Source organism: Rissa tridactyla, chromosome 1 (genome assembly GCF_028500815.1).
Source record: "Rissa tridactyla isolate bRisTri1 chromosome 1, bRisTri1.patW.cur.20221130, whole genome shotgun sequence".
Taxonomy (NCBI): Eukaryota; Metazoa; Chordata; class Aves; order Charadriiformes; family Laridae; genus Rissa; species Rissa tridactyla.
Window position 1 is genome coordinate 71,200,125 of NC_071466.1, and position 13,438 is coordinate 71,213,562.

The following is a 13,438-nucleotide window of genomic DNA, read 5'->3' on the forward strand; positions in this document are numbered from 1 at the left end:
TCTTTTAAAGAGTTTACCTCCTTTTTCAAAAACCTTTAATAAAGAAATACTTAGAAGACTTCATATAAAGACACAGAGTCCTGGATATTCTCTACTTATTTTCAAATCACACTTCAGAATTTTTATATAGGAGAAAATATTGAAAAGAGCCGCAAGAGATTAAAGAGCAAGAGAAATAGGTGGAGTTTCCCTATTTTAGCAGTGAAAAGAGAATACTCCACATATAGATACTGCAGGTAAGACTTTTCAACCTGAAATTACCATACAAATATTAGACAAGGAATAGGGAAAAAGTCTGAAATGTGTTTGTGGAATAAAAGGCAGGTAGAGTGGGGAACTACAAGAACTGCAAAACCAACATACTGAAGCATTTTTAAGAAAATTAGTTAATAATATTCATTCCAACTGCAAGCTTACCTTTTTTCCTTCTGAGGAGGAAGGTCTTGAGCTGTCATCTGGTCTTGATATTTCTGAACACTTAGCAATTTTTCATATGTTTCCTAAAGTGCATAGGGAAAAAGTATTTAAATGCATTTGTCCATTTAACATTTAAACTTTATTTAAAACACATGTTTATGTGGTTTTACTCTCTAAACACTTAAAAGGCAGAGGTCAGAAAAAAAGCAGAACTCTGACTATTAATAAAAATACAGCAAGTTAAATCTAAACCAACAAACATTTAGTATATATAGTATTTTCATATGCAGTTCAAATTAATTAATTTTGAATTCTGCTATTTTTTGTCAACAGTGTTTGTTGCCTTCTTACATATGCTTGTAAGAAAAAAAATAATCCTCAACTGTATGCAGAAAGGCAACTACATTTGTATAACGGTTGTAACTCCAAAACACCGCACAATAATTTCATCAGTGCATCCACATTTTAGTTTGTCTTCCTCAAAATATTGACAATGTTTAAGATTGTAAATAATTTCATTTAGTTCTATTTTTTTACATCTAGAGTAACAATTTTATTGGTGGTCTGTATCAGTCAGAACTCCCTCTTACCTATGCATGTCTATGGGGACACACATAAAGTTGACAGTTACCATAATCAAGAATTCCTGTTCTTTCAAATATTAGATACATTTACTCTGCATTTTCAGTATTTTTTAAACAGTTTTCTCAAAATTCTTAGCTATGTCATTATTTTAAAACAATGCTGTTAACAGTGATTTACCACTTCAGAAAAACAAAAGGAAAAATATTCCAAGAAATCACACTGAAAATATTACAGAAGAAACATGCTTTTAATAAAGTATTTCCAGGGTTGTTTTTTTTTAGTTCATAAACTTTTGGAGACTATCTGGTTCTAAAATATAACATCTAATACTCTGAATTACAACAGTGATTCAAATCACAAGTTAAATAGGAGTATTTGAAGAAATAATTATAAATGATATTGAAACAAAACCAGATTGTTGTACTACAACAAAGTACTTATATGCCAAATAATTTATTTCCGTTAACACATGAAAATAGAAAGCTTATAAACACTTTCATATACCTTACTATAATGAGTTTTAGCAAATACTAGAAAGAGAACTACAGTGTAAGAATTAATGGGGACAAAGAACAATGGTTGGTTTGTTTTTTTCCTTTGTATTACGTTAAAAAAACCCAAACAGTAAAAGAAGAAATGTGAGACAGCTCTGTGTTGTCAGAAATTAACCAATGAAATACTAGTTCTTAACTGGGATTTGCAACAGGATGCAATCAAATTTCTACAACCATCCACATTTTCAGAAAAACAAAACAAAAAACCCCTTGCTTAGTTATAAACACCTACTGTTCAAGCTGATTTATTCACTAATATAAAAATACACCCGCACATATACTAAAAATATTTGTACTTAAAAGTGTATGAACTCAGAACAGATTGTTATCTGAGCTGCACTCAACGTGTTTAAATAGGGACAATTCACTGAGGTCTTTGATGCAGGTCATTGCTTACGTTTTTAAAAGCACAGTGGAACAAAAGTATTTTTGGAATAACTCCACAGGATAAAATCGCGAAGTACAAAAATTTCCACTTTTCTTTGAGACAACATACGAACTCATGTATTACAGCAGTATGCCTTTCAGTAATCATTTATTTTTGATAGAGATAATTGTATCAGATAGGAACTAAGAAAATTTTTTAACTTAAAAAAAGTCTTTATCTTCAAACACAGGAAACAGCATATAAAAGAGCACCACAAATCATACTTTCAAATATTTCCAAACCTCACAAATATATCTGTAGATCTCCAAGATAACAAGATACGGTAGCACTACTTTGGGCAAGATTCCTGTCACATCAGTCTAATAATCTTAATGGTTCCATCCAGACCTGACTATTAGGCTGCAAAAATTATTGACTACACAGGAAAAGCACAGGCATCGTTTGGGTTAGAGGGCATGAGATGCCTCACACCGAACAATTTTTAGGCATTTGTAGTTAGACATGAAAAAGAATCAGTATGGAAGCTTCTGCACTGGACTGTCGAGGGAGGGAAGAGAAGAAGAAGGAGGATTGTGGTTGTCCCTCAGCTACCTGGGGAGAGTTCAGCTGAAACAGGTTTAGAGATTCCTGTGAGCTCCACAAGTTTCTGCATCTGGAAGAAGTCAAATCAGTCACGAAGAAGATATTTTGGTGTTAATGATCAGAAGAGGTACTGGGTTAGTAGGTCTTATAAATGTGTATGGAAGTTTTTCATTTTACTGCTAGCCTCTCAGCTTACCTCTTGCCTTCGTAAGGCATACAGCATCACCCTTCTACCTGGCAAAAGCAGTCTCCAGTTTGCCTCCTCACTAATACCCATCATCTTCACCACACTCTGGCATTTACATTTATCTACTGGAATGCTCAAGAAAAAAAATACCCGAACCAGGAGCTCAATAAAAACACAACTATATTACAGTTCCTTAAAAAGGGCAGGGAGAGGGAATCACCGTTGTTACCTTAGGACAGACTGACTATAGTCAGAATTGTTTCTAAACAGTAATTGAAGAATTTTCAAGTAACATGACACAAGTTAAAGGTCGGTAGACTTAAGGATTTTGTCATCATATTTGGAAACTACTGATGTACACAGGTAAATAAAATGAAGTGTGGGTTGCCACCCACCAGTTTTCAGCCTTAGAAATTCATTGTAACAACTACAAAGAAAGCTTTACAACAGCCGGAACAGTAAGATTTTTGTGAAGACCCTCCCTAGGTATTCCTAAAGAACACCAACACTCCACAGCCTGTTTAAGTTCTAAGAATGAAAATTATCTCTTAAAACTGCTCTGGTTAAATTACAGTAACCGTGTCCATTCATACAAAGAACGCTTACACAGGAGATGAAGTTAAACGACACCAAAAAGTAGTATTTTAAAATACTTCCAAATGTAGGAGAAACACTAAATATAATTTCCTGCATGCTTCTGGCAGTGAAAGTGGACTTGCATCTCCTATGAAATAAAATTTTGGGCTGAAGTATTAAAAAAAAAAATTAATGCAAAGATTTAATCTCTGTATAGAGATGAAGTCAACAGACTAAAAGAACCACTCATATGTGAAGTAAAGTATGTGGATGAGCCTTTGCAAAATCAAGAGTCACATGTAATGCCCAATAATTTGTCTGACAAATCTTCACTCCCCAACAGCTAAAGAAAGCTTCTGAAGACACACTTGCTTTTTCAAAGCTGGCAGGTGAAGATTTTACTAATCACTTCAGGATTCAATAGTCCAATTCATGAATGTACACATCTGTGTGTCTTGTAAACTCAGCTATTACACAATCAAAATAGCTGATTTTACAAGATTGGCTACGTACTGAAACACTTCCACTTCTAATAGGGAGATCAAACTTCAGATTTCTAAAAGGATGCTCTCTTTAAAAAAAAAAAAACAAATATTCTTATTTTACCCTGCATAAAAAATTTAGGGAAGAAATTAGCGGATGGAAACCTAGAAGGAGAGAATTTTTTTATGGGAAAAAAATAATTTTAACATTTTAGTTAAAACATGCTGCAGAGTCCACACTTTACATCACAGTTTGCATTTTTCTTTGCTTCTTATGTGGTTTTAACTACAGTATATACTTCAGTGTTTTTTAGGTTTTGTTGTTTTAAGAGTTAAAATGCTCTATTGCTAGAGCATTTACCTCTGATCTACAACCTCTGGTATTTCTAAAAAAATTACAGGAAGCACAATTACATAAAATTACTATTTTGCTAGACCAAATGGTACGAAAAGACCATTTTGAATTGTTCTGCACATTACAAAAATATGATATTACTCTGCAAAACTTTTAAGTTAAATGATGATCAAATATACTATCAAGTATTTGTAAAATGATGTTTCATGCAATAAACATTCTTCTGTGTACCAGAAGAAAAATAAAATGTCCTTTTCCCTATTGCTAAACTTTATCCAACAGGCAGAACAAAGACAACAATGGAGTATAAAGCAATATTCTTTATGAAAGTTCATTTAATATTCAAGTCATAACAATATATAGATTGGCGGTTATAATAGATGTGAATATACGCAGTTAAGCTTTATAGTGGACAACATTATTTATTAGCATTAACAAAACAAATAATGCTGTGACCAGTTATATTAGTAGCAATTAATAAAATTCAAGTTCCACATGCGTCTATGTAGTAATTAATGGCATACAAGTTTCAGCTAAATACTATGTTTATCCGATTTCTTAGACTTAATGTAGCAATTTAAAAGACATCCTCAAATGGGATTGACTACTTACACTAGACTGTATTAACATACAACTCTTTTTTTCGTATCCAAATTAATTAGCTTTGAGACTTAAAAATACATTTTCTTAAATACACATTAGTCTAATAAGAGGTTAAAACAATGTTGGGAATTTCATGCAGATTTCAGCTTTCATTTGGCTGACTAAAAAAACCAACCCTGTTAAACCTCACTTAGCGGATTTAGGTTTATAGAAGCCTATTTAATGAAAATATTCAGAAACAGTCAAAGAACACTCAAATACACTATACTAATGAAAACGCATTTGTCAAACTGATTTGTTTGAAGGTGGTTGCCACACTGTTAGAAACAAGATGCACGCTATTCTTTTAGAGATTTCCAAGGCAAGCTTGCATAGTCTTTCTAAAAGCTAGGAAGAGCTAAAAATAAACTTGTGCTCCTTGTAAAATTTGTAATTTCTTCATTATGATGGAATGCAACAACACATCTTGCCCTTGGGTTGCTCTGTTTCAGCCAAAACAAATGCAAATGGCTTGTCAGATGACAGCTGTTTGATAAGGCTCCTCTACAAGACCTGCATGCTTTACTTTTTTCCGTGAAACTTGGGATGAAAGGCAGAAGGCAGGAAGAGAATTAATGTAGCATACAGTCTAAAGGCAATGCTACAACCGTGATTAAGTAGAAAAGTTAAAAGGCACAGATTTTCCACAGCCTCGCTGCGTGCAACCCATCCGTGTAACAAGTTGACAGGCCTAGCGCGTCAGCTCCATCATCCTCTCCGACAGCTAAAACGCAGCATTGCATCCCTTTTCAGAGAAAATTTGCGTCTGCACCATGAAGCGTTGTACATTATTTCTTAGCACTGCAGGGGGCTCAAGTCCATATGGAACCTTCACAAATATTACCACAGATCAAACCAGCGGCGTTTCGAGGCAGATTTGACATACCTATTTAAATGAACAGCAGGGGTCCTCGGGCTGCCTCAGGCTGTGCAGGAGAAAACCTCTGTGGAAAGCCTATGCTGCAGCTCCATTACTCAGCAAAGACACACTCTACATTTATCATTCATTTCATTTCTGCCAGGGCAAGAAGCTCATTTGCCCAAGGTCAACAACAAAAAAAAAAAAAAAAAAAAAAAAGAGGAGGGAGGGTGTTTTTTTATTCTCCCAAAGAAATAAATGTACCTGACAAGTGGGGATTTTGTCCTTTGGGTACGCAGAACTCAAATAAATATCAGATAATTCTAATAATAACACTACACTCAGTAAAGCTGTGCACCGAATTTGATAACATAAAATTTATTTTTTTTTGACAACAGACTAACCATGGAACTAACTTTTTAAGACTACCTAATGAGGAAACAAAATCTGACATGATTGCCCAATTAAATATTTCTGCATACATTATTAATGCTTTTGTCTTTAAGTAAATATAAGAAACATGCACATCTTTCTATAAATTCTTCTAAAGAGGTAGACAATGCTTGCGCCATTGACGGTCATAGATATGAAATGTCTGTTCATAATCCATGTTAAGACTCAGGGTCTAGTGATGTTCTATTAGATACAGCTTTTTTCATCAAGGTAAACAGATGCAGATCCTTTACTCGTGGAACCATACTAATCAGAAAAAGCCTTAAGTTTGCATGAATGGAACAGTCTCAGAAAAATCAATTAAGCAGTTTAAATGCAAATTTTCTTCACACTAAATGTCAGCACAAATAACATTTCCTATAGCTTTACCCTTCAAGGGAAAAAAAACCAGACTATTTTTTATTCTACAATGAATTTTCCTAGAACCAGCCGTTTCTGTTGTATATGCATTCTCCACTACTAACCTGATGTTAACTAACCAGATACAGCCTACAAGAAAACATTCAGACTACTCAAACCCAGTCCACAGCCAAAATTGTAAAAGAAACCAAAAATTAAAGCAAGAACTATTATGCAGCCTGTTCTCCTAAACATGACATAAAAATGCCCCTAATAATGGACAGCGTGACTTAAAAATATACATTGCATTTAGCTTCAGTGATGATATTATGGCCTACTGTGAAAACATGAGTAAACTCAGGAGTTCCTGATACACATCTATAGAATAACATGTACTTGGCTGAGAGCTGACATTGTTTGTTACAGATTATAACATACTTACATGCATTAATGAATAATATGACTGCTTGCCAGTATAAAAGAGAAAGTGAAATGGTCGGCCATCTTCTCCCCACTGGATTTCTAATGAAAAACAAGATTATACAGGAAAACAATCTCCATCTGCAATTATAATCAAATATTTAATATAATATTTCTAAATATTGTTTAACATGAGGGAATCCCTCATGTACATCTTAAATAAACTTTCAAAGACTGTATAGTTGGTATTACAGATAGAAGTATCCATTTTAGAATAGGAAGAAGCACAAATTAAGAGACAACTGAAATCTACACAACAATTGTGCAAGATGAAAGATTAACCGCTCTGAAAAAGAGTGCTTTAAACCCAGAGCAAAATTTTTATTAGTATGTCTAAACTAAAGTAAGTATTCGTACAATTGTCTTTTGTGGGCAACACAACTGTATTCCAAACTTGGGCTATTTTAGGACTCGTTCATGTCAATACGTTTGGGATATTTAAATGCAGAGACCTAAGTTATAGTTTACATAATCAGTTCAGCCACAAAACATACCTTTCATATAATTCATCACAACCAGTTTATTTTATTCATTAAAAAATGTTATTTAAGGACAAATAAATCTCAACTTTGGGGAAAAAAAACCCAAACATATATAACATGACAAAGATCTTTTCCAAATAAAGAAAAGTGACAAAAATAAAAACCTGAGAGCTTTTTACAAATTGAACTATAGAGAAATTCCCAACCACTTTATCCAGTGAACTTCAAATGAAGCTATCTATAAGCTATAGACAAAGATAAGAGTCCAAGAACCTGTCTAAAAAGCACAGGAATGTTAAGACATAATATGGTAGAAGTTGAACATAAAGATGCAAAACTTCCTAGAACAGAATGAATACAGGGGGCTTTTATCCACACACACTACTAGTGGAACGTGTGAATTTCCATGTATGCAGCTGTGAAAGCATATTTTGTTGAAATTACCGTTCAGGGAACATTCTGAAGTATAAATTTATGGTTTTGTACTTCAAAGACGTAATGCATAGACAAGACAAAGCTGCCTTAAAAGTGATACTTATTGAAAGTATTATTTTTAGATGTGAATAAAAGATACACATTTATACTAATTATTTCTTAGACTCCTCAGGACACAACTAGCATTTCAAAGAATTCTTTAGTCCTGAAAGCATATAGAATAGTAGCTTAGTTCTGCCATAAAACAGCCCTTCTATTTAAAAAATGCATAATGATTAACTCTCTCCTACCCTTCCACTTTCTACTTTTTACTTCACAATACTGTGAAGTTAGAAAATAATGTATGATACCACTTGAAAGCTGAAATTTCAAAATTTCACAAAATTTAGACAGCTTTCCAAAAGACACACAAAGCCCCAAAACCGTTAAGTATCAATTAATTCCAGGAGCAGGAAAAGGAAGGACAGAAAATTATAAGATTTCACCGATAAGCAGAAGTGTCCACCTGGGACTTGATAGCTCAGTTAATGTAGAATTTCACACCCATGCTGCTAGCTCAGACTAAACTTGAGTCTAAAGTGGACAACAGGTTTTGACATATGTTTTAAATGTTCTATGCAAAATTAATTTGGCAATTTCAGTGAAGTTCTCACTGACCAACGTACTGGCATATCACTGACAACTGGGATTTCATAGAGTGTCTCAGGAGCAAGACCAAAGACTGTATGGACACAAGTGCAGAGTTAGGACCTTCAGGTCAAAACTGAGACACATTAAGGAGAATTTCCTCTCTCCCTGTTCTCTCAACAGGCAATTTGAAAGCTGAAATTTCTCTGCTTTTAGAGCAATGAAGTTACCAGGAAAACTTTTGGTTTAAAATAGTATTAATGAATATTTTATGGCTGTGATAGACAGCTCTGACAAAAAGCTACTGAATTCAACAAAAGGTTTTCCTGTGACTTCAACAGATTCTGTACGTCATCCTACCTATTGTTTATTTTTAAACAATGAAAAACATTTATCTATAGTCAGTTAACAAGATGTCTGAAAAGACCACTGGTATTCCAGTATTTTTTATCCCAAAAACTAGAATATCTGATCAGGCTTTTACTGCTCATGTCTTCGCGGTTACTAGGATCATTGGGAAAAAAGTAAATCTGTGAAAATAAGGAATTCTAAATATGCAAAAATTCTAATACTTGGAAATAATAATAATAAAAAAAAAATATCTACAAACACTTACTCGTCTGCTCTGGAAAAATTTCAGAAGGATGCTGTAAATAAACAAACAAATGTCAGCAAAAGGAAATAGTTACTGAAAATATTATGCTACAGTTATTCAGAAATGCAACAAAAAAAAAAAATCTTACCTTCATCATGGGTCTGGCTTGCTTGTCAAATAATCCAGAAGGAAAGAGATAGGCAATAGCTCTCTGAAAACAAAAACGGAGAACATATATGTAATTTTTTTTCCACAAAAGCATCATCAAAACATTTCTTAGGTACTTTCTTGTATGGAAAATAGCATAACTTTTGTACAACAGGCAACCAAATCAGTAAGAAAGGGGGCTGCGTATCTGCTGTGCTGAAAAGAAAAGGAAATAATTTCCTCAGGAAAAGTAAAATCTCATTCTGAAGGCTGTACTCTACTATATCAGAATGAGTGAACCCTCTTCTGCAAAGTTTAGTTTTTATGGTATGCATTTATCACAACTTACCAGAACTACCCAAGTGCAAAGACCACCTTTATACACAGTGATTTTCCCCTGAAATTTCAAGTGCTGTGACTTCTAGAGGAAATCACAACATTTAATTCATTTTTCTGAAAATATCAGTGCTTGTTAACAGTGCCTACTGACAGCCTAAGCACAGAAATTTTATTTAAAGTAACTGGACCAAGCAAAGTTTTACACATTTAGAATCCCATTTTCTACAGATGCAGTTTCTTCAAGTCTAAGACCAATGTTTGTTGTGGCAGTAGAAGATATTTTACATAGCCTAAATAAGCGTTTCATTGATCACTGCATTTGGAAACAACTGTGAATCACTACTATCTTTGCTGAACTCAAACTAATTGCTCAGAGAAGAAAGACTTTTAAATGCCATCTTTCTTCTCCTTAGATACCTAACATTTCTAAGATCTCCTTAGATACCTCAGATTTTTTTCTAAAAGAATTTAGAAAAACTTACGACATCCATTACACACACATTGTTTACCACTGTTTTTACTAAGTACCTCATTTGCTTTTACTTAACCAATATATACCACTATTAATGTGATGTATAAGGTTAGCATTACTTGCCTCCAACAAATGGAGAAGGTATACCAATATTCCAAATCATTCTGGTAAAACGTAAGGCAAAGCACCTTACAAGGTTAAGCCCAATGACATGGATTTCTGTTCAACATCATCTTACTCTCCCTCCTCAGTGTAACTAAAACATAATTTAATAAAGAAAAAATATGCATTTATGACAGTTGTTTATTTCCAGTTGTTTTAAAAAAAAAAAAATCAGAAAAAGTTAGCCATCAAAACCCCCCAGATGTAGGGGTCTGGCAAGTGTAGCCAACTTCAGACAGTAGTAGAGGTTAAGACAGAAATCTTGTATTTGTATAGAAACATGGACTAACCAAATAAACCCCTCTGGCAGTGGTCTCATTTTTATTTCCATTAGACAGTATGGAAAAGAAGAATTACAGTAAAATCAGAGTTTAAAATCTTCTCTTAAAAAGAATGTCTCTTTGTTGGTTAGGCTACCCTAGGACTATTACTTGCTGATAATTTTTTCCAGGGACTTCCAGTGCTTCAACCGATTTAATATGCATGGAGTGTAAGAAGACCTAACCTATTACTTTCATTAATCCCCTACTGGCATTCTGAACAGAAATTTTGAGAATTCTGAAGCAAACAAAAGGCTTAACTTGATTTTATGAAATGGTAATTTTGTTTCTCTTAGTGACTACTGTATTCCCATTTGTTAGTCAATGGGCATTTTATGCATACACACAGTAGGTGAACACCTATTTATGAACAAATGGGGATTAATTATGATGACAATAGAGAAATCTGCTGTGAGCCAAATGATGTTAAACAAACACCTTATAGAATATATTAAAAGAATTTATTACAGGATACTGAGACTGACTGTGTGTGTACTTAAGACATAGTCTTTATACAAGCATTTCCAGAATCTCAGTCAAAACAGTTACTGTAACTATGACATCTTAATAAATGCCAACTATAACAATTTAACATTTATAATGAAGAGAGTGGTGGCCATCAAAAAGTTTATTTTATATTGCTTGAGTGTTTACTCATGTCTTTCACTCTAAAGTATAAACAAACCTTGCATTAAGAAATCCTAACATCTACTTTCAGCTCTCCACACAACAGCTAGCCAAAAAACAATAGTTCACTTTATTCCAAAATGGAAAGAAATAGAGTCTTCCTGCCTTCTCCCTTTTTATGGAAATATAATCAAGGACGGGGTATTTGTCTTTACGCCCCATTAGGAACTATCCTGGGATGCAACAGACTCCAGTTCAACTTTATTCAGAAGTTTCTTCTTAATTTTAAATAGCTGTGTCCTCAGACTGTACTTTTAGTAACTACATAGCAAGTCAGTCTGCCTCTTGGAAGCTTCATTTCTAGAAGATGATTTTGTATATGCAGATGTTTTGGTTTTGTAGAAAAGGAGTATTTCAGAAAAACTGTAATTGACAACATCCATGTGTACTAGCAATAAAATAAGATGGTGGATCATCAACCTTAGGAATGACTTCAGAATTAGTCTCTCCAAACTGCAGCTGAAGCATATAAATAATCATGAAATATTTCCCCAAAATCTTCTAACAAATCCTTCAGATTTGGAATACAGGCTTTCTTTCAGGAATCTCCATGTCTCGAGTCAAAATTCTGTAGAGAATTAACTGCACATTCTGCATTGTCCTGAACATAAAAAAAAGCAGGTGAACATCCCTCTTAAAACTTATAATCAAGGTTTAAATGCTAGAAGTAAAGTTCCCAAGAAATCTTCTAGATATAACTGCAGTTTTCCATTCCAGGAGTGCTTTTCAGCTTAAGGGTCATGGCCCATATCCTTCTTCTAGTGCTCAATTTGACTTGAACTCTAGACTTGAGTCTTGACTTGAACTACTTTCTTCAGGCCACCATTTCAGCTATACAAGATTCATTCACCCCACTCTAGCCTCCATGGGTTCTGGGCTGCTATTTTACAATTCTATTTGTTAAATCACACTGTTGCCATTGTCTTTAGAAATAAAACATGACTTTCTAAAAAAGAAACATCCATAATTATTTTCAGCAGAAACACGATTAAAAATCCTGGTACCTAGTAACAGAATGGTGTTTCCAAAAATAATTACATAAACTACTGGAAAAGGGTGGAATGGGTACAGCCTGCTTCTGCTATGAGTTACTAAAAAAAAAAAAAAAATTAGCCATTACCTTTCAAGATTTCTAAGTGTTTTGTTTAAACTCTACTGTTGATCCACACAGGAAAAAAAACCAAACAAACAAAAAACCAATCGTCACACCTTTAAAAATAGCAGATCATAATGAATACACATTAGTAACAAGATGGTTTACATCAGACAGCTCTTAAACTGCATTGGTGAACTTAACATTCCTGTAACAAACTAAAAGGAATCCTGTTCTATCATTACTTATTGAGGGACCAGATGATTCAGTATACTGCCCACAGGACCACAATGTCTTTTACTTGCAACTAGAAATTTGAATTCAAGGCAGTTGGAATAACGAGAACAAGCTTCAACCCCTATAAAAAACTCATACCTGGCAGTCCTTCAAACATGCAAACCAATTTATTAAATAATCTGTCCAGCACTGCATGTGGCATGTCATGCAAATTCAGTATACCTGCCACACCCTCATTTACCCTCTTCATTGTGCATACTGCATATGCTGACTTCTGATCCTCCTTCCCTTCCTATCTATTTACAAGCCAAGAAGTTGTGTTCACTCACTTTCTCAGAGATTAACACCAAATCAAACAAGTTCAGCTGGGTCAGTAAGCGTTACTTTTTTTTTTTTTTTAATGTCTTGAGAAATTAAAAATTCAACATTTTAATTCAAATAGAATTGACTGAGTCATGCTGGGATAGGGGATGGAGATTGAGGCAGTCCTTAAATAACCCACCATAAGGAGAGATTTGGCAGGGCAAATTGATCTTGCCCAAGGGTCTTCCCACACTTTTGTTGAATCTACAGCTCAAACACAAAACACTCCACTAATTTTCATTGCTCAAATGATGTGCAAAGATAGTTATCAAAGTAATATTCAGTGAGGAAAGGTATTTTGTAGAAAACAAGGAAAGAAGAGGAAAAAAAAAAGAAGAAAAAAAAATAATCAAAAAACTTCCATCCTGGGGTTTCCTTGCAGCAGCATCCTTTTTGGCAGAGGGTTAAAGAATCCAGCTCATTCCTTTATAAATATACACAAACCTTTAATCATCAAAACACTGAGGTGAGAAGTGACTCTTTATGCTGTAATGTTTTAACGAAACACCTGAGCGGTAGCTGTTTCAGCTTCTATTCCTCAACTTGACCACAGGAGAGCCACTTTCCTTCTTAAACCTTG

The 13,438-nt window shown here is 34.1% G+C and overlaps 1 protein-coding gene across 2 annotated transcripts in view; it reads right to left on the minus strand.

Annotated features, from left to right (window-relative positions):
- MRPS9 (mitochondrial ribosomal protein S9) overlaps nt 1-13,438 on the minus strand; it is a 37,057-nt gene that overhangs the window by 9,763 nt on the left and 13,856 nt on the right. For both annotated transcript variants that reach the window (XM_054214378.1, XM_054214387.1), the window contains exons 3-6: nt 9,187-9,249; nt 9,060-9,090; nt 6,862-6,941; nt 418-500 (exon numbers count right to left, since the gene is read on the minus strand). In XM_054214378.1, the coding sequence (XP_054070353.1) occupies nt 418-500; nt 6,862-6,941; nt 9,060-9,090; nt 9,187-9,249 (257 nt within the window). The remainder of the gene's footprint in view (nt 1-417; nt 501-6,861; nt 6,942-9,059; nt 9,091-9,186; nt 9,250-13,438) is intronic.